The sequence below is a fragment of the Alligator mississippiensis genome, chromosome 1 (genome assembly GCF_030867095.1).
Source record: "Alligator mississippiensis isolate rAllMis1 chromosome 1, rAllMis1, whole genome shotgun sequence".
Lineage (NCBI taxonomy): Eukaryota > Metazoa > Chordata > Crocodylia > Alligatoridae > Alligator > Alligator mississippiensis.
This window is the reverse complement of record NC_081824.1, coordinates 172,524,299-172,546,512: the sequence shown is the minus strand read 5'-3', so window position 1 is coordinate 172,546,512 and position 22,214 is coordinate 172,524,299. Positions and strand designations below refer to the sequence as shown.

The following is a 22,214-nucleotide window of genomic DNA, read 5'->3' as shown; positions in this document are numbered from 1 at the left end:
AGGATGGTGTGGAGAAGCTAGATTGGCTTCGTTTAATTTTTAAGAGGAGTCAAAAAGGTTTGTATACTGTTTTTGTCATTGACAGACTTGTGCCCAAGACTTGTGATTTGCTTACATTTTAAAATAAGGAAAATCTGGAAAGAATAGGAGTTTTTTCCAAATCAATCCCTTATAAAAGGAAGAAATATAGAAGTCCTGATCTGCCAGTGTATTAATCTTGAGGAATTTGAGTACAGAAGAAAAATCTCCTTCTAGATGTACTATATGCCAGCAGAAGTATTCAGCTGGTGAAAAATAATGTCCTGGCAGCACCATTAATAATTTTTGCCTGATCTGATCTGTTTTATATCACAGGTTTAAAAGCTTTGACTTTTCTTTGGGTTATTGATGAATTGCATAGGAACATCCAGCCAAGTCACAATGTAGACTCACAGGGCGCGTCTACACACGTGCTATTTTAATGTGCATTAAAGTGTTATTTAGCTTATGCCCGTTAATTCATATTAAGTGTCACTTAAAAACCATGCTCTTTAGTTAATGTTCATTAAGACACACTAATGTGCATTTTCTTAGTACCTCACAATGGACGTACTAGATTTAATGTATATTAACTAGAGTTCATTAATGCATGTGTAGATGTACCCGCATCTTCTTGATCCCTCCATCTGGCTGTTGGTTGGGATAGGGCACAGAAATTATAGTAAGGCTAACAAAGCTCTTAGAGGGGACATGGCAGTGGTTCAAACATTATGAAACAGAAAAGTCAGTGGCAAAATGAACTTTTATTTTAAAATGTGCTGTGAAACATACAACCTCATTCTTCCTCTAAATGTGCTCTCAAAATGCACAGTTTTCTGTCAGTATTTTCAACACTAATTTCTGTTCTGACACTGCTTATTTTGAGTGCATGCAGACACTACCCTATCCTGGGTATACAAGCTGTTAATAGCATTTTAGGGTTGCCCAGATAATCGGGAAATAGCTCGAAATACCATCTGCTTCAGGAGCAACAGGATAGACCTCCTTTACAGAGGAGATGATCTCTGAGCACAAGGCTGATTTAGAAACCCTGAGCTGAAAATTTTTTTGTTATAGTCTGATGTTTCACTAGTTGTTTTGTGACTAAGAAAAACTGTTTCTTCCCTGACCAAAGTTGCATGATTTACTGTATGTTTCCTGCGCTAATTGGGCTCAGCCATGTACTCTGTTTGCAAGCTTCATTAGGCTTTTTTTTTTTTTTTTTTTAAAGAGCTGGGGCCAGATGGGGCAGCTATCGATAGGGCTGGGAGAGCTGGGGGGGGGGATTGGGGACTCATAGCAGAGCCCCCCACACAGCACGGGGCAGTGTGGGGCAGCAGGAATCACCACCCCAACCCTCCCTGGGCCTGGCAGCAGCCAGCGAGTGTGGGGCTTTTTTTTTTAAAGAACTGGGAGCTGGGGCCAGGTGGGGCAGCAAGAGGGGTGGGGCTGGGAGAGCGGGCGGGGGCTGGGAGGTGCTCAGGGGGGCTGAGGAAGCAGTCAAGGGATAGGGCCTGGCAGGGGTCCTGTCATGGTCCCCTCCCCCCTCCTCCAGCCCCTACTTACTGGCAGGGAGTCCGGGTTCAGCTCCCTGCAGGGCGAGCAGGGACTGCCCGAATCTCCGAAGCTCTTCAGATCTTTTCTAAATGAATTCGGAGAGCTTCGAATTGATTCGGACCTTTTTATTGATCTCCTGATTCGATTTGGATTTGGAGATTTGGCCGCTGAATTGGGCCGAATCTCCTCCTCACTCACACACATGCACACTCACCCTACCTATCCCTACCCCATGCCCTGCTTCCCACAGAATACACTGGAGGCTGGATGCACTGGTCAGCTGATTGGGGATTGCAGCTAGGGAAGCACAAATGAACTTTCCCAGGTGGGAGCCCTGGTCAGCTGATGGATCTTCCAGCCATGAACATGTAGGATGTCCCCCCGCAGCTGGGGGCTCTGATCAATGCTGAGAGTCCCAGCCATCAAAGTTCATGATGCACCCCCATGGGTGAGAGCCCTGGCTGTGTTTAGAGCTCCCAACCAGAAAGGGGGTGGGGGACAGACACCCTGCATTTGTAGAGCTGGGAACGCTGGTAGTGATCGTAACTTATAGCCACAGGGGGTACCCTGTGCTTCTGTTGCTGGGGGCCCTGTTTGTGTTCAGAGTGTCCAGCCATGGGGGCACCCTGCGCTTCTCTGGGTGGGACCCCTGGCAGTATCCAGAACTCTTAGCCACAGAAGGGGGTGCCCTGCACCCCTGCTTCTAGGAGCCTGGTCAGTTAATTGGAATTCCCAGCTGTCGCCCCGCCCCCCGGGCTACACCATGTGCTATAGCTGGGAGCTCCATCAGCTGACAGGGCTTCCAGCCACAGGAGTGAAGAATACCAGTGCAGGGGGAGCCCAGGATCATAATCCTCGGCTCCTCCTGCACGGGCAATAGGCATGACGGGATCTGATGCTCATCCCACAATCATGCCTCCTGCCATGCACATGTAGCATGGCAGGGGGCACAGTTGTTGGGATCATACATTAGATCCCATTTTGCTTTCCTTTTAACATCTGTCAGTGGCCTTGGTGACTCTCTTAATCTCAGGCAAAGTGTATTATCTCCTTGTGTTGCAAAGTCTACGTTCATTGTTTTTCATTTATTTACCTGTTTGTAGTTTGTTTAAAATGTTACACTTGTTATGCCAAAAAATATCCATACCTTGCGGGGCCTCTTTTTGGGGAATCCCTCTTGGTAAGGTACTTTACTGAGAGGGCATTCCTCCATTCTTAAACCTCACAACTTAAGCACATGCATATATTTGTGCACCTTAGAATAATAATATGAAGAAAAACAGACAAAGACAGAAAATGTTTTTGTTCTATAGTCAGCATTCCTTCTTTCTGCATTTGTTTGTTGTTTTCCTTCCTGTCATACTCTCTGTTGTCATTATTATATGAGCATTTTGGAAAAGGGAGGAATTGTATTATTGTCTTCCATCTGTAAAGCTGCAAATCTTGGCTTTCTCTAAATATTATGAGAATGTTTGAATTGTTTCCTGGTCCCTTCATTAATAAATCACAATGTAAATTTAGCTTATGGACTATGGCCTAGTCAGGAAAAAAAAAAGAAACCTCAAATCGCATCTGCTTTGCATCATCAATTTATTTTTACCTTTGTTTAATAATTTAATGTACTGGAAGAACTCCCAGAATGTTCCGATTGTATTCCTTTTTGTTGTCAGACTATAAAGTTACCTAAGTAACTGGTCCTCTAATTCTTACCTGCAAAATAGCATTTATGCTGGATACACAGATATTTTCTACTAATATGCACATTATTGATGGTTCAGAATATTCAGAATATAAACCAGAAGAAGAACTAAAAGAGTTTTTTGCTTAATTATGAAGTTTGGAGGGCTTTTTCCATTCCTTTCCCTACTGGCAAGAAATTCCACTTCATCCTTGGCTCAGGAAATTCTTCCTTTTTGGCATAAAGGTCTATATTAAAACACACTGAAGAAGCACTGTTCTTTAGAAGTGGCAAAAAAGCCGAATTGGTTAACCACTTCTAATCTAGATTCTGCTAATCTAGATTCTGCTACAACAGAGTTAACTCACTGTATCTGAGACTAAACTTTGACTCCAGTCAGTGTGTGGTCTTCAGGCCACAGAAAGAGAATTGGGACGATGTGGGGTTTTTTTTCTTTTTTCAAAATGCTGGACATTTTAAATGGATTTCAGGTAATTTAAAGGGGAAAAAATACCAGTTTATGTCTATGCTTACCACTTGACTAATTTGTCAATAAATTACTGAAGTTGCAAATAATTATGTTCTATTTCAAGAGAAGCAGAACACTGTTATAAATGAGCTCATACTACCTCCTCTCTATTCCTTATGATTCTCTTGTCTTCTAAAGTATGATCGTCTTTTTATCTAACTCCCTGAAATGCGCTGCAATGCTACCTTGGTAGTGGTCATAGTATAAGCCTTCTAGCTGACATGAATAGTTTTGGATTGCTTCCAAGGTCTCAAATTGCTGTCAGCGGAGGGAAACAGCGTATGACTGAAAGCATCTTCTCATTAATGCAGTAACATTACACAACCTCATGTTGAGGATCAGCTGCCACTTGTAAAAACAGAAATATCTTTAAAACTTTTTTCTCATTAAATGTATGTAATGTGATATTTAGGATGGTGAAGAATACTGAATCCTTATGTTTATCTTCAGAATAGCTATAGTATTGTCAATGGCAATACAGACTTTCCCTGTATTTCCCAGTCCTGACATAGAGTGGGGTCAGTGGAGATAGTTCCCTTGCCCATTATCTGTTGAGACTACCAGAAAGATTCCCAGTTGTAGTAACTGCGTGTGTGTGTGAGAGATCTGTCTGTCTGTCATCTATTAAACAGTTCTTTCTATTTTCACCAGCAAATATAGCAGCATTTCCCAAACAGTGTGCCGTGAGGCACGTCCAGGTGTACCACAGAATTTGGGGCTGGAGCCACGCCCCCTGCCTGCTGCTGCCGCGAACACACAGACAGAGGGGGCATGGCTTCAGCCAGTGATTTGCATCTGTGCACTATGTTCAGCCATGCCACGCCCCACTCCCATGTGCCTGCTCTGCACCCGGCCACTCGCCCCCCTCCCCACTCTGTGTTCGGCTGGTGTGCCGCAGCATGGGAGAGGCCCAGTAAATGTGCCCCCAAAATCAAAAGGTTGGGAAATGCTGAAATATAGTAATGCTTGAAACTACTATTTCAGTCTCTACTACTTGGTAATCTCTGTAACACCCACACACACCCCGGGTTGTGTATTGTGGATTTTTGTGTGTATGTGTTTTGTTAGCAAGATGGCCCCTGTTGTTCTGGGCCTGTATACGTTAAGCCCTCTGGCCTTATTGCCCAGAGGAAGCAAAAGATCCTACAGAAAGATGAGTAAGAGATGCTGGACTGTGGCACTCCTTAACTGGACAAGGCTTGGGTGATGTCACACCAGGTATATAAGAAGAATTTAACTAAGGTTTTGAGCTTTTTCTCCTGGGGTTGCTGAGAGCTGCATAACTGAATTGGGAGCCAGAAAGCCTGCTCCCTCTGGGGGGATCTCTCCCTCTCTTCACTGGAGAGGCAAGCAAAAGCTATGGGATGGGGAAGCCTTAGGTACAGGGAGAGAAAGTCTCACTTGGAGTTTAGGCAGACAAGGTTCCTTGGGTGAATTTGATATCTTTTATTAGACCAACCCAAATAGATGGAGAATAGTTATTAAGCAAGCTTTCGGGTTCAAAAACCCTTCGTCAGGCTAAGGAAGTGTCAGCAGTTGGTGTGTGCTCTTCCTGGATGGAATGAAAAGTAAAGAAGCCAGGGGCTGGGCTGGGCTGGGCTGGGGAGTCAGTTGCCAGGCAGATTATAATGTATCAAAAATCCAATGTCTATGTTTAGTCCATGATCTCTAGTATCCAGGAGGTTGATGAAGTGGAGATCAAAGGCTCGTCTCTGGGAAGTGTTGTGTAAGTTTCCCTTGAGGATCAGGACTGAGAGATAGGAGAGAGAGTGGCCCTCCTGTGAGAGATGTGCCCCCACCGGTAATTAGGTATTTCTGTCTTTGATAGATTTCTGGTGTGCGTTCATTCTGGTGCGCAGTTGTCTGGTCTCTCCTACGTATTTTCCGTCAGGGCATTTGGTGCATTGGATGAGTTATATTACATTTCTGGAGGTGCAGCTGTAAGATCCAGGGATGCTGATGGCTCTGTTGTGGGGTGCAGTACTTGCGGGGGTGGTGGAGATGTGGGGGCAGGTTTTGCATTTCTTGTCCTGGCACGGTCTGGATTCTTTCGGTGTGTTCTGGGCTTGAGGAAGTTTGCTTCTGGTGATGAGGTTGGTGAGGTTCGGTGCTTGTTTGAAGGCTAGGATGGGTGGCTCTGGGAAGATCTTTTTAAGAATAGGGTCTCTGTCTAGTATGGGTTGCAGTTTTTTGAGGATTATCCGTACAGGTTCAAGGGAGGGGTGATATGTCATTGTGACAGGCGGCCTCCTCGGGGCCGAACTCCATGGCCCGCCCCCTGTCTTGTGGGCAACCACCCGCCTATCTCGCCCGCCACACCTTTGATGATAATGGATTCAATCAGATGTCAATTAAGCGGGAGGCTGCCCATCTAGTGCCCTGATGCCAGGGGGCGCTCTCTGTGGCTCCTACCTCCCCAATACCGCAGCCCAAGCCTCGCAGATGGCATCTAGGTGTTCATCTCTTCCGGCCCCCACGCTGGGCCCCAGAATCTTCTAAACAGGACCCCTCTATGATCCCTCCTGATCAGGCGGCCTCTCCGCCTTCATCCGGGCTACTAGCCCCCCCGAAGCTATTTTCCCCTCTCGGGTGTGGTCCCCCCAGGACCTTCGGCTAACTGGCCCTGGCCCACCTCCAGGCCAGTCAGGACCCCAGGCCCCTGGCTCTTGGGCGTCCCTCGCGGTGGGCCTGGGGCCCTTTTGACCATCCTGGCCCTGGCCCCAGCATGGGCCAGTTGAGGGTACTATCTCATTCGGGCCGGGTCTCTAGCCCCTCACTCTCTCTCAGGGTCCGCCCTCTGGGCCTCTCACAAAACTGGCCCCCCCAGACCCCTCAAACAACACATGGGGATACCCACCCAGTGGTGGGGGCAAGGGGTTAAGGCTCCCCAACCCACCTTCCACCAGGGTGGTAACTGGCCTGGCATTTCCTGGGGGCTCCCGCGCCACTGAGAGCCCCACCAGACCACCCACTCCTGGCAGGGTGCAGTTTCAAGTTATGCCCAGGACCAGGAGCCTCCTAACCATCCCCTTGCAGTTCCCCCTTACCTCCAGATGGTTATCAGCAGCCCTTCAGCCAGGCAATGTTGCTGCCTGGCCTCCAGCAGCCAAACTGCCCTGCTTATAAAGGCAGCCCTTGTCTCTAAAATGACTGCCCTAATCAGGCACCTGGAGGCTGCCAGCTCCAGGCCCTCAAAGTGGCAGGCACACACAGTGCACTGCCACAGTCATAACCAGCGGTGTGCGATTCGTGGGGGTTTTTCTTCTGTACTGCAGCAGTTCTTCACGTGGTATCCAGGTGGCTCTTTCAAACGTGTGATCTACCTCTCTGGAGGAGTGTCCTTGCTGGGTGAAAGTCTTTTTAAGATTGGTGTGGCAATCCTGGGTGTTCTCTTCAGTACAAATGTGGTGGTATCTGAGGGCTTGGCTGTATATCACAGCTTTTTTGGTGTGTTTAGGGTGATTGCTGCTTCTGTGCAGATATGTATGTTGGTCTGTGGGTTTCTTGTATGCTGTGGTCTATATTTTACCCTTCTGGGTACTGATCGTTGTATCTAAAAAGGAGATGTTGGTGCTGGAATATTCTAAAGAAAGTCGGATGGAGGGATGGTGACTGTTGAATTTCTGATGGAACTCAATCAGAGATTGCAGGTTTTCAGTCCAAATGATGAAGATGTCATCAATGTATCTTAAGTATAGCAAGGATTTGATTGTGTAGTTCTTGAGGAAGTCTTCTTCCAGGTGGCTTATAAAAAGGTTGGCATGCTGGGGGGTCATTTTAGTGCCCATAGCTGTTCCCATCATCTGGAGGAAGTGTTGATTATTAAAAGTGAAATTGTTGTGTGTGAGGATGAAGTGTATAAGCTCAGTAATATCTTTGGGTCTGTATTCTGGGTTGTAATCTTGTTCCTGTAGATATGTAAGGCAGGCTTGGATGCCATCCTGGTGTGGGATGTTGGTATATAGGCTGGTAACGTCCATGGTGGCTAGGAGTGTGTTGCTGGGAAGGTGGTCTATGTTTTTAAGTTTCCGTAGCAAGTCTGTAGTGTCTTGGACAAAACTTGCTCTGTGGGTGACAAGCGGTTTTAGGATGGATTCAACGAAACCTGATATTTCCTCAGTTAGGGTCCCATGGTTGGATATGATAGGTCTGCCAGGGTTCCCTTGTTTGTGGATTTTAGGGAGCATGTAAAAAGTCCCCGGGTTAGGTAGCGGGGGGATCAAGGTCTGTAGTTTTTCTTGTAATCTTGATGGAAATGATTTGATGGTATTGTTGAGTTTTTTGGTGAAAAGGGGAGTAGGATCTTCTTGTAGTTCTTTGTAGTAGGTGGTGTCAGAGAGCTGTCTCTTGGCTTCCTTTATGTAATCCTCACGGTTTAGGATGACTATGGCTCCTCCTTTATCTGCTGGTTTTATTACTATTTGGTGGTTAGATCTTAGAGATTCTATGGCCTTTTTCTCTGGTAGAGAGAGGTTGTTGTGGTGGCGCGTGTTGCTGATTATTTCATGGTTCATTCTTTCCCTGAAGCAGTAAATGTAGCGGTCAAGGTTAGGGTTTCATCCACTGCGAGGTGTCCAATCTGATGTTTTTGGGGGCTTTTTGGCATTGATCCTTTCCTGAATGTTGTCAGAGAATGAGTTGTTGTTGGGAGTGGGTTCAGTTTGGTCGTGGAAATATTCTTTGAGGCGCAGGCGTCAGAAGAATTCTTCTAGTTCTCCACATTGAAGTATTTTATTAGGGTATTTTTCTGGACAGAAATTTAGGCCTTTAGAAAGGACAGATTTTTCAGTTTTGGTAAGTGTGTGTGTGGAGAGATTGATAATATTTGTGGGTTGGTCGCTGCTTTCAGTTTCATCGAGTCTGAGGTTGGAATGTTGTAAGGTGTTGGTGTTGTTCCTCTGATGGTTGTTTTGTGGCTGGGGAGCTTGTTCTTGGAGTAATTTGTTCCATTTCTTCTTTTTATGTAAGATGAATGCTGTAGAAAGTTTTTCATAGTCTCTTTGGTATCCACTGTATATTGTCAGGAAACATGCATGGATTTCTGTCTTTTAAGTTGTTGTAGTATATGGTGATTTCCTTCCTGAGTTGATCTCTTTTGGAGTAGAGTAGGTGAAGTAGATGATTTCTAATTTTCTCTGAAGTTCTTCTGCATAGCTGTGAAGCATATTTGGAGTTGTGTGTAGTAGTCAGGGGATTGTAGATGTTTAGTCCTCGGGGAATGAAGTTGTGTTTCTTGTAAAGGCTTAGAAAATATATGTTGCTGTTGAGTTTGGCTTCTTTCTTTTTCATGTTGTACAGTTTCCATTTCAAACGGCTGAATTCGATATCTTCCATGTTGCAGGGGTTTAGGTTGTAGCCGTGTTGTTCTAAGGACATACTCCTATTTGACACTCCTATTTCCTCCCTCTTTCCCTTTCCTTTTATTTTCTTAAGTGGATTAATGTCATTGGGGTATTAATCCCTGGAGCAAACTGCCCAGGAATGATGGGTCCTGGCAGTTACTGACCCCTGTGTTTGGGAACTGTAGTGTCTCAGCATTGTGGTGTAGCTGAGACTGGATACCCAGGCTGCACCCATAGATGTGGGCCCTTTTTGCTGTTTCACAGCTATTGTGTTTGAGCCTAGCTGTGCAGCTGAACCCCAGTCATATCTTTGGCTGGCAGATTTGGGCCAGGTTAAAGCCTAGCAAAGTTTGATCCAGGGTGAGACCTGTTACTACTTGTTGTCTGTCCAGGCCTCAGTGCAGAATAGGCCCAGCCAGCTTCTTGTTGCCCAGTTCAGGCCCAAGCCAAGATAGGCCTCACATTTCCTTCAAGTTCTTTTGCAGTTTTGTTCCCAGCAGAGCTGGGATTGAGACTAGGAATTTTAGGGTGTGGTATGCTGACAAAAACCACAGTTAACCCCTCAAAGCCACCATGCAGGAGTGGAGGTCTACCACTTCTCTAGGAGCAACAGAGCCCCTTGCAATGCAGAAGGACCCATGCTCTTGAGCAGCTCCCCGCAGCACAGTGAACCCAAGGAGCAGCTCATAGGATTCTCCAGTGTGGGCCCCCCCTCTCCAGCCCATTGCTGAAGGGCAGGTATAGGGGTGCAGGCCCCTAGAATTACCCATTGGGGAGCCCCATGTCTCAGACTGCATGTGTTTTGGTGAAGCCTCCCCCAAGAGGGTGTCACCTATAGACTTTATTAAATGGCATTTGGTGTTTCTTTCTGTTTTCTGTAATAAATCTGTCTTTTGTGTTCATGCTGCTTGCGAGGAGGGGGGTTTATTTATGCAGGACACCCTAGTAATTAATTTAATGTTTCCCAAGTGGTCTGGGTGGGGGCTGAAGCCAAGGTAAAATATATTTAGTACCCCAAAATTGAACCCAGCCCTTACTGCTGCTGACCAGTGCCCCGCAGAAGGCTTACATCTCTTTTCTTCTGTAGCCTATGAAACAAATGTTTGTAATGCCAGGAACACTTTTAAAACTCATTTAATTTTTGAAATGCCTTATCCTTAACCTGTTTGCATGTATAAGGCATAGTGACTCCAGTAAGTATACCTTGTAGAGAAGACTGTCAGAATTTTGCCCCAATTTTGGTTTAAAGAAATCTATGTGTGTGCCTTAGTATGCCTCTGCATGTATCTGTTAGCAATAAATGGTTCCTTTACAGGGTACAGATTCTAATTCCATGAATATGAGTGCTTAATTTCATGGAAGATCATAGGAATTAGAAACATTTTAGACATGCATAAACTGACAAGAAAAAGAAGCTCTTGACTGAATTTGTTGAGACTATAGGTTATGGTAATATTCAGGGGTTGAAAATTAAGAATGCAAGAATAGTACTGTTCTTGAATTTTTGGAAATCTGTTGCCAAGTGGTTTATGTCAGTGACCAAGTACATAATGAATGATATAGACAAAGTATTTGGCTCGTATGTTCTCCTCTGATAAAAGAAATAGGAAAGCAAAAAACAGCTAAAACTAACCTGGGTCATGGTAGGCAGACAGCAGTGGTTTTTGTAGTATGTTGCGTGTTTCTAAAGATCCCCTGGAAACTTGCTGCGATAGAAAAGTCATAAAAAGATGGACCTGGGTGGTAGTAGATTTTTGTTATATCTTTCCAATTTCCATATCCAACCCACACCCTCCAGACTTCCTAGGATTTATCTACTGAAACTAACGCCAAACCTATTCCATTAATTTGTGGTGAATCTGCAACCTTCAAAGGGCATTCATTCTTCATCATCAGGAAACAAGGGATGGAAAGAGACATCACCTTCTGTTGTCTTTGTGCTGTCATAAAACTGTTTATGTTGGCACAAAGACCAAGTAACCAGATGTTCATGTCATTTGTTGCACCACAGATGACCAAAATATGTGCCCACAACAAAGGTGGTATTAATATGTACAACTTTATTGCAGCAGGCGTCCTGCGCAAGATGGGGCCCCTCAAGCCCCATGATAGAGGAAATCTCAGAGTGCATCTCTCTAAGTAGAAAAAGCGAGGGTTTCCCATTTGCTGAAAAGCCCCTCAGAAAATCATGGAACATATCTTTGCAAACAGGAAACCCTAGCTTTCCCTGCTTACAGAGACACAACCCAGAAATTCCCTTGGGATGCATCTCGGTAAGCAGGGAAAGCTGGGCAGATTCTTTGGGAGCTTCAGGGGCCCAGTCCTATGCAGGATTGGGCCCCTCAAACACCAGGAGTACATGTGGCCCCTTGTTCCACAGCATGAATAGGTGAGACAATGGGTGATGTGTTTTGCCCAGAGAAATAGAAGCATAGAAAATGAAGGTTGGAAGGGACCTCAGGAGATCATCTAGACCATCCCCAACTAGATCATCCCAGTCAAATCTTGGTCAAGCTGGGTCTTAAAAACCTCCAAGGATGAAGCTTCCACCATCTCTCTGGGTAACCTGTTCCAGTGTTTTACTACCCTTCTAGTGAGTAAATTCTTCCTAATATCTAACCTAAACTTCCCTTGCTGCAACTTGAGACTGTTGCTCCTTTTCTGTCATCTGCCACCACTGACAACAGTCTAGATCTATCTTCTTTCAAAACCCCTTCGGGTAGTTGAAGGCTGCTAGTAAGTCCCCTCTCAGTCTCCTCTAGACTAAATAAGCCTGGTTCCCTCAGTCTTTCCTCATAAGGCATGTCCCCCAGCCCCCTCACCATTGTTGTTGACCTCTGCTGAGGGTGCATTCTGTGCCATTTTCCAGGTCATTGATGAAGATATTTAACAAAACCAGCCCCAGGACCAACTCGTGTGGCACTTCACTTGATACCGGCTGTCAACTAGACATCAAGCCATTGATTACTGCTCTCTGAGCCCGATGCTCCAGCCAGTTTTCTATCCACCTTACAGTCCATTCATCCAGCCCACGCTTCCTTAGCTTGCCTGGGAGAATGTTGTGGGAGACCATATCAAAAGCCTTGCTAAAATCAAGGTATATCATATCCTCTGGTCTCCCTGCATCCACAGAGGCAGTCACATCATCATAGAAGGCAATCAGGCTGGTCAGGCATGACTTGGTGAATCCATGCTGACTGTTCCTAATCACCCTCTTCTCTTCCAAGCGCTTAGAAATGAATTCCTTGAGGATCTGTTCCATGATTTTTCCAGGGACTAAGGTGAGGCTGACTGGTCTGTAGTTCCCTAGATCCTCCTTTTTCCCTTGCTAATATAGGCACTATGTTTGCCCTTTTCCAATCATCCGGGACCTATCCTGATTACCCTGAATTTTCAAAGATGATACATTGGCTCTGCAATCTCATAAGACAACTCCCTCAGCACCCTGTGCATCTTGTCTGGCCCCAGGAACTTGTACACCTCCAGCTTTTCTAGATAGTCCCTAACCTGTTCTTTCAGCACTGAGAGCTGCTCACCTCCTCCCCAAACTGTGTTGCCTGGTGCAGTAGTCTTGGAGCTGATGTTGCCTGTGAAGACTGAGGTAAAGTAGGCACTGAGCACTTCAGCCTTTTCTGGATCCTCTGTCATAAGTTTGCCTCCCTTATTCAATAAGGGACCCACACCTCTGATCTTTCTTTTGCTACCAACATACTTGTAGAAACTCTTCTTGTTGCTGTTCATGCCCATTGCTGACTGCAACTCCAACTGCACTTTGGCCTTCCTGACTTTATCCCTGCATGCCCAAGCAATGCTCATATACTCCTCCCTATTTATTTATCCAAGTTTCCACTTTTTATAAGGTTTCTATCTATAATTTAGTTTACTAAAGAGTTCTCTGAGAAGCCAAGCTGGTCTTCTGCCATACTTGCTAGTCTTCCTGCGCATCAGGATGGTTTGTTCCTGCACTCTAAGTAAGGCTTCTCTGAAGTACAGCCAGCTCTCCTGCACTCTTCTCTCCCTCAGATTGGCTTCCCAGGGGATCCTGCCCATGAGTTCCCTGAATGAGTTGAAGTCTGCTTTTCTGAAGTCCAGGGTCCTTACTCTGCTGCTCTCCATCCTTCCTTTCCTCAGGATCCTGAACTCAATTATCTCATTGTCACTGCTGCCCAAGTTGCCATCCACTACTACATTCCCCACCAGTTCATCCCTGTTTGTGAGCAGCAGGTCAAGAAGAGCACAGCCCCTGGTTGGCTGCTCTAGCACTTGCACCAGGAAGTTGTCCCCAATGCTCTCCGAAAACTTCCTGGATTGCCTGTGCACTGCTGTATTGCCCTCCCAGCAGATGTCAAGGTGATTGAAATCCCCCATGAGAACAGGCCTGTGATCAGGAAATTTCCACTAGCTGTTTGAAGAAAGCCTCATCCATCACTTCCTCCTAGTCTGATGGTCTATAGCAGACTCTCACCATGACATTAGCCTTGTTGCTCTCCTCTCTAATCTTAACCCAGAGACTCTCAACTGGCCTGTCTCCAGTTTCATACTGGAGCTCTGAGCAATCATATGGCTCTTTTACATACAGTGCAACTCTTCCTCCTCTTCTCCCCTGCCTGTCCTTCCTGAACAATTTGTACCCCTCCATGACAGTGCTCCAGTCATGCGAACTATCCCACCAAGTCTCTTATTCCAATCACGTCATAGTTCTGTTACTGTGCAAGGACTTCCAGTTCTTCCTGCTTGTTTCCCAAGCTCCAAGCATTTGTGTACAGGCACCTGAGGTAACTAGTCGATTGCCCTGATTTCTCAGGAAGTATGAGAGCACCTCCCCTGTTCCTCCCTCCTGCTTGCTCTTCCCCCAGGTGTCCTGCTTCCCCACTTACCTCAGGCCTCTGGTCTCCATCTCCCGGGTTAACCTATTTTAAAGCCCTCCTCACTAGGTTAACGAATCTGTCTGCGAGGATGCTCTTCCCTCTCTTCATCAGGTGGATCCTAGCTCTTTCCAGAAATCCTTCTTCTTGGAACAAATGGATCTGCTGTGCTGGGACACATCCCAGCATAGCTGATCCACTTGTTTTGGTGATGTCTATTTCTAGCCTGTGACTGCTTTACTATTTTGTGAAGGTCAGTCTAGGAAAGCACTGGGTTTCCAAGCAAGCACTCATCCTGCTCTTCATTCTTCCTAAAATGAGACATCCAGATATGTGTCTAAACACTGTCCAACTACCAGATTGTAAACACTGTTTGCTGATAGAATTAGATTATTGATATTCAGTGAGATGAACTTTACAGTTTCATTGCCCTGGGCAGGTTTTCTCCATCCCAGGCCATCATTTGGTTATAAAAAAAGTACTATCATTTCTGTTTTTCATGTTCACAATGGGCTTGATTTCAATAGAATTAAGATTTTTTTTCTTACTTGGCCCCTATCAATAAATAAAAATTGTAATAATTTCAGCAATCAGAAATGAGCATTGGGTCCAAGGTATATATAGAGTAGTTGAGATACAAAAATATATTTCCCTACCTGATGATCTACTGGAGTATTTTACTGGAGAAAGTGAAGTTCACATGTCTGTCAATATCCTCCATGTAAAAAGGAATTCAATTTTCCATTTCCACGCATATACGAAAAAATCCTGGCACAAACTATCTGAAGCATCAGTCATAGAATTATATCATATGAAAGCATGAGGAAACTACTTATGAATAATTTAAATTATGAGAGATACCGGAAAACATAAGATTCTCTTTAATGTGTTTTAGTTCCAGACGGTTTATTAGTATATAAGATCAATAACCAGATTCCTTTGTAGTCCTTCCTACATTAAACCTAAAATCTGGCAACAAAAACAGAGGTAGATTGCAATAGAATGGACCTAAAGCAATAGTCTGTTGAGAAAAGCAGCACATTTGGCATCTCAGAATTTGACACTGGGCCAGCTTGAGTCACTAACTTACTGTTGTGTACTTTCTCTTGAGGACTTTACAGTGTTTTCTCTTCTATTTTCCTACAGATTGGATGAGCTAATCAAAAGGTTTCTTGAAGATACTGATCGTGAGAGTACACTGGACGTTGGACCTGATATGCGCAAGATCAAATATTGTTTTAATCATGTAAAGGTATGTTCTCTACCTGTGTAAGGATGTGTGGAAAGCCCCACAAATGAACTGAAAGCATTAGAGGACAGAGGAGGAAAGAACTGGAAACCAGTGACAAAGTTTTGGAAAACAGAGAAGTGTATGTAGGGGCTCAGCAGGTGTGAGAAATTCATGGCAGACTGGAATAGATTTGAGAAATAGATGAAATATACAGTTAGGCTAGGAACAGATGTTGTATTTGTCCCTGGACAAGTTGTAGCTGTGCTTATCCTGAAACAGAAATATCCTGGGATTGGATTGTACATGCATCATCCTTCTAATCCGGGTTTAGTGAACAGCTGATTGCACTGCCACTTTTCTGCCATTGATTCAATGATGCAGTCCCAGGATAACTCTATAAACATATTTTGCAATATCCCAGGATAAACTGTTTGTACCTCTTATTTTGGAAACTTTTTAGGACTTACCTTTGAACATGGGTGTCTGTATGATTGCCCTCTGTCCCCAGATAGCATGTCTCTTAGGCTAGACAATTCTATGTCAGTTTTGCAGTAGCGTATTAGCATGGCTTTTTGCCTGGGACGCCGCTTCGCAGTGTTATTAGGCTACTGTGCAATTAGCATCTCATGTAGCTGCTCCCACTGATTTACAGTCAGCCACTGAAAGGATTTTCCTTTTCAGAGATCCCTAAAAGGACTTTCAAGCCTGTTAGCCTAAGTAGATGGTCACACAGCGATAGGGGAAATGAACAGAGTAAGAATAATATAAAAAGAATATCCTTTTTTATTTCATAGCAACTGATGAGTCATGCAAAGATTCCTGATAAAAATCTTCTTGCACCTGACATCACTGGAGACAAGACTATTTCAGTGGGGAAAGAAGAATTGAAGAAACTGAGAGAAATTCTTCAGCAAAGAGACAGTGAAATTAGTATCCTTCATGAAAAGAAAGTATTTACACTTAAATTGATCTGGTTACAATCTGAGGTGTGAGTGTATATGAAGTGGGATTGTTCTTCCTTCCCATGTCAATATACTACGCAAGTTTTCAGTTTTCTCTCTCTGTTTAGCAGGGTCCCAACTTTGGACTATGTCCTGTTTCAGTTCTGGACCAAGTCAAAATGCTGGATCTAATTGTGCCTGAGCATTAGGAGGTTCTGACCCAGATCCAAACATGTGGGTCTAAAAACTTCTCCACAAGCAAATGAAAATATGTGTCTAGAATGGAAAACTGTGATACTATATAAAGAACAATTTATTACCTTACAAAGAATAGAATTTCCTGTAAGTGTTATTTTTAGCCAAATGAAATGCTGCTTTGGGGACTACTGGACTCTGCCTTTAGAATAAATGTAAAACTTGTGTTCTTTACATCCAACTTTAAAATTTAAATTAAAGCTGGAGCTTTATTCTATGTGCTTATTTAAAAAAATAAACTACTTAGATGTGCTTTGTCCATTTTACTGACTCACGGGAAAAATTTGAGTAGCTGGAGCCTAGCAAGATGTAGAAAGGGCATTTATTTTTAGCTGGTTGACAAAATTGCAGGCAAACCACAGCATTACCATGTCTCTGAGTTAGTGGCTGATCTGTAGGCAAAACTTGAATAATGGAAGAAAATTGGCAAATAATATGTCAATTTATGGAGAGCAGAGATGCTTTAGAATTCATCTTTATTAAAAAACAAAATTAACTGCATTCTTTGTGTTCGACAGTTCCACATAAGTTTGCTATTTTAAATGTGAGAGGGTTCTGCTTCTAACTGATGCTTTATAGTGATGAAGTTAAATGGTAGGAACACTTCTTAGCTCCTGCTGCATCCAACACCAGAGACAAGATGGTCATTGTAAAGAAAATTAGCGAGTTAATTTGGCTATAAACTTGGCTTAGAACACCTTTTAGCTTTTAACCTCTGGATCTACCAGAAGTGTTGCTTCCTGATATAAATCATTACATTAGTTTAAAAAAAAAAATAGTGAAGCAGCAACAAAACACTTGCCAAATAGTCACATACACTTGCGCCAGATGTACACACATGGCTTTGTTTGTATAAATACAGGGAGGACATATTTGTTGCAATAGTCCGTTTTAATCAGAGCTCCATAGATTTAATATTTAAAGCTGCATGCAGACATTAAAATATATATATATATGCTTTGCCAGAAGAAGCAGTGCGTTACTTTGACCCAGCTCCATACTGTGTGTATAGACTGGACGCTTCAGTGGGACTTTTTAACGCTTTTATCTAAATCTGATTCAGTGAGCTATTAGATAAAAGTACCAAAAAAAGCCCCACTAAAGCATGTGATCTATATAGATGTTTGGCTAACTGGGTCCAACGAGCATGATGCCTCTTCTGGGCATGTGCTGGGCTTGGCATGGGGGCACATGAAATTTAAAGTAAAGCATGGTTTTTGTTGTTTTTTTAAATAGCTGCAAACAGCCTAAGGTACCAAGTTAAACTCAGAACTTATTTACTAGGCACAATAAGTGGATATTTCAACCTAAACAATTGTACAATTTACAACTAAAATGAACGCTGTGATTGCTGGGATGAAGGTATTGGAACTAGTTGTTCTGTCATTTACTTATGAGAGTTCCCAAGTACTTTGATAGTTTCTAGGAGCTATGATAAGAATAACTTCTTAAGGAAAATCATTTTTATACCATGTCAACTTGATAATATTCCTCAGATATTGCCCAATTTTTTAGCATGCATTTACCTGATACTTTTTGACACTCTTCATTTTAATCTTAATGTATCACATATGGATTCAAACTACCTGACTGATTTTTGCTAAATGTTAGCTGAATTTCATTGAAAAACCTTTATGCTCCTTATTTAAAATATTTGATACCAAAAATCTTTCTAATGACTATGTAGTATAAGTGGCAGGTGTTTATTTAAATCCATGATTTGTGTCTTTCTAGGCCTTTCTTTTATTCTGTGCTTGTCAATCCACCTCTGAAATTTCAGATTTCCAACCTGCAGTTTAAGCTTGGTATGAATCTTGTAAGCCATAACATAATGTTTCAGTGTTGTGGAATAATAAAACTAGATAGAATGTCACCTATTTGGAAAGAAAAATTAGATTTTAACATTTCAACTTTTCAGCGGGGCTTTAAAATATTTACTATATTTATCAAAGCATCGATTGAGTAGGATAAATGGCTGTGGCCAGTAAGTGATTTTACTTATGCTCACAAGAAAATGAATTGACTATTGGGAACATTAGTACAAATACATATACTTACAAAATATGCTACCGACTTTACAAATTTATATTCACTTGAATAAATTTTGCATATCTAAATAGTTAGATATTAGATATTCTATTAGATTCAACAGGGCTACTTGCATGAGCAAGGGTTTGACAGCAAAAGATTAATATTGTTTTCAGAAAGACAATACTAGGTAATTTCCTTAAAATGCCCTGCAGATATTCTAGTACACATGTTAAAGAAAGAAAAAAAGAAAGCACAAGATTCCCTCTTTCAGCTCAGCATTGGCTCTAGTGATCATACAACCCTGGAGAGTTCTCCTTCTGTAAGCTTGGAGGGAGGTGAGAGAACATCTACCTGTGATAATGTAAAAGAGGCAAAACATTTCAGTCCTTCAGTACACAGAGCTTCTTTTCTTCTCAGGCGAACAGGTTAGTGAAATTAATTTTTCATACAAGTATCTAGTTTTCTCATTGTGACCTTTACTACTGCTGTCCCTAGCCAAGCCAAGATCCCCATGCAGCTGCTGCTGCAGTCCACAGCTGGAGAAAGGCAGGGAGAACTCACCGACTTCACCACCTCCCCCTCCTCCCCCCGCCCCGCTCCCAGCTGCCTGCATCAACTGGAGATAATGGCAGGAGCAGGGGGTAGGTTACTGCTTCCACCACCTGCTCCTGGCCACTGGAGATCACATTTGGGGAGCAGCAGGTACAAAAAGACAAAACCCTCTTGTCGCTGCTGCTGTCTCCACAGTACCCTGTACAGAGCTGTGGCCTGTCAGCATCAGAGCGGGAGCTGCTCTGGGGCACCCCTGCTCCCAGGTCAGCTGGGGATGGCAGCAGCAGTGGAAGGGGGTGCATTCGCACGACTGCACCCCCCTGGATCCACCTTTTGTCAATAGCAATGCACAGGTAGTTTTCAATAACAGTCATGAATCATGTGTTAAAGAACCTACTATGTATAAAAAGACAATGGCATTCTCTCTCAAGATTTTTAAGCAATAATATGCTCAGGAACGCTGTTAAGGACAGTAGGAGTTTGTGACAGAGGCAGTAGCCTTGGATGCTGATTATGAGGGAGTGCAAGAATAGTAGCTGCTGTCACCACTGCCTGCGTGGCCACTGCAGCTGCTGCTGGGGTCAAGATGCAGAAGCTGTTCATCACACCTCTGGCTGAGGATGCTATTCATTATATAATCGAGGAAACAACATCCTTCTTAAGTGCTAGATTTTAAAAGGAAAAGGCAAAACCATTCATATTGATGGAAATCAATCCAAGCATCATTAGTTGCATGAATTCTTTTATGAGACAACCAGTAAGTTTCAAATTCTTTCTTGTTTTTTCCTTCAGTATAAGAGTAATTTTTCTTCAGTTGATAAAAAAGTTTAGTTCTGCTTCCAGCAGTATCACATATCCACACACAAATCTCAGCTGAAGGCCTTAACCTTTAAGGATATTAACATTTATTCTTAGTTTTTAGAGTAAGCATCTGTGGTGTTCCACATAATACAGGGCAACCCTTGGCTTTACTCAACATTTTTCATAAAACATTGTAATAGTTTTTATTGTAATGGTTTTTATTAAAGCTAAAACAGTCAAATAAACTTGTAGCCCTGTGGGGTCAGGCCAACTCTCAGACTCTCAATATTGCGCTGTTAGACAGGAGGGTGTGACACAATTGCACATATACAAACACACAAATCAATTAGGTGCATACGTACACACACTACCAGCTCAGGCACATACACATCCAAACCAGCCTAGGCACATGCATACCTATCACCAATTCAAGCACACACACACACACTCACAGTTCACACACATACAACCCACCTACACATACACACAGGTAAGTTCCCAACTTGGATGGGACAGTGTGTATGTGTGTGCTTGGAGTACCTGGAATAGTTGAGGGAAGGTTCAGGTGAGAGAGAGGAAGTTAAAATGTAGGGAGTGAAAGTTGGCAGAACTGGGATTAGAACCAGCGGACTATAGAGAAGCTGGCTGAGGAACTGAGGTTTAGGTTTACTTAAGGTAGATTGGGGCTGGAAACTGAGACAGATAGTTGAGGTATTGGGTGGGGAGGGCAGATAAGTGGTGGCAAGGAGGAGACAGCCAGGAAAGAAACTGAGGGAGAAACCTGGTTGCTCAGGGGAAAAGGACAAAGCAGTGGGGATAAGACAGTGGCAAAGAAACAGGGAGTTTGGAGGCAGAGAGGAACTCAGGACAGGTGTTAGAGGTGGCAGTGAACCAGAAGCAGGAGAGGGAGAAATGAGACAGAAGTTAGAGGGGTGAGGCGCAGAGATTGGAGCAAGGCCAAACCATAGTAAAGCAAAACCCAACTTAGGGGTCCACATAACAGTTGTGTCACACAGACAACACACTACACAGCCCCATGAAGTTATTGGTTCACACATGCACTCTCTCTCTCTCTCTCTCTTTCTCTCTCTCTCTCTCTCATAATGGCAGCAGGAGAAAGAGACTCAGTGGAAGGGCTGGAGTCCAGGTGGGGAAGAGAAGCAGAGTCCAAGTCCTTGGTTGAAGAGGGGGTAGGGGATGATAGCTACCTATCCAGGCTGGAAAGGGGTCCTTGTTGAGTAGGTGTTGTCCAGAGGGGGGTCGCTGGCAGGGCCTCTGGGTGGATAGGTGGTGTGGCATGGTGCTGGTCCCACTGGGTCTGTCTTCATTGCCCCTTTTTATAGGGGCAGACCTTGTGTGACCCTAGTGACAGGAGGCATGCCCAGGCAAGGGTCAGCCCCTGGCGTCCTGACCATGTGTGCTCCATGCAGGGATGTGCACTTTGGGGTGTCTGTAATGTTGGGGTACAATGGTAGAGTTGCTGGTTCTGCAGGGTCTTTTGTCTTTCAAATGTTGGGTTCTTGTCTCTGTTCCTGGGTGAGATCCGTGGTTCCTGGATGAATCAGTGCAAGGTGATGGCCCAGTCATTACAGGCCATTCAGTAGAGGCCTGCTACCATTGTATTTCAGTCATTCCCAGTCACTCTCATTCATCCAGGAACCAATTTACATGGGAGGGATACGTGACTCATACAGTTGCAACACGGGGGATACCCGGGCAGAGGACGCAAGATGGAGACTTGACATACAAAGTAGAAACTTGACATTACTTTGGTTCACTTACAAACATAGACCTAAACCATACAATATCCGTATGAAACAATAAAATCAATATGAAAATGATGATAATACAATATACAACAGTAAGAATCAATACAAACCTAATAATAATACAGTATAAAACAGTGGATATCCAAAACCAAAAACTTGCTACCAAAATTAAAATGTTAAAGCTTATCCTAAGTCTGAGCTCGCTTATGCTTATCTATAGGGAATAGAGAGGGAGAGAAAGAAAAGCCAGAAATAATTGGGGAAGGGAAGGGAATGCATATCTATCATATATATGTATGTATGTATGTATATGTGTATGTATGTATGTATGTATGTATATTGTCACAGGGAGAGGCAAACCGGAGAGACTCCCAAACCCACGAGGGGAACCCTAGGGCCAGGAGTGGGGGGTGGAGCAAGAAAAACGAAAGTAAAGAAAAATTACTTACAGCAGGACTCAAGGAAAAGCAAAGACAATGGGGGAAGCCCGCGCGAATTATTAGCCGCACCTTTATTCAGCTGCGGCCTGTGGATGACGTCAGCCCCAATCACCAGCCAACGGAAATCAGAGGGCCAGTGGTTGGGGGGGGGAGGGGCGGGGTAGTGCATGGAAGCCAAGGGAGAGCCCGACCGGTGGAGTCACCC

The 22,214-nt window shown here is 43.9% G+C and overlaps 1 protein-coding gene across 3 annotated transcripts in view; it reads left to right on the top strand.

Moving 5' to 3' along the window:
- KIF6 (kinesin family member 6) overlaps positions 1-22,214 on the top strand; it is a 436,353-nt gene that overhangs the window by 201,427 nt on the left and 212,712 nt on the right. For all 3 annotated transcript variants that reach the window (XM_019483065.2, XM_059717038.1, XM_059717041.1), the window contains exons 11-13: positions 15,136-15,241; positions 16,015-16,150; positions 18,660-18,872. In XM_019483065.2, the coding sequence (XP_019338610.1) occupies positions 15,136-15,241; positions 16,015-16,150; positions 18,660-18,872 (455 nt within the window). The remainder of the gene's footprint in view (positions 1-15,135; positions 15,242-16,014; positions 16,151-18,659; positions 18,873-22,214) is intronic.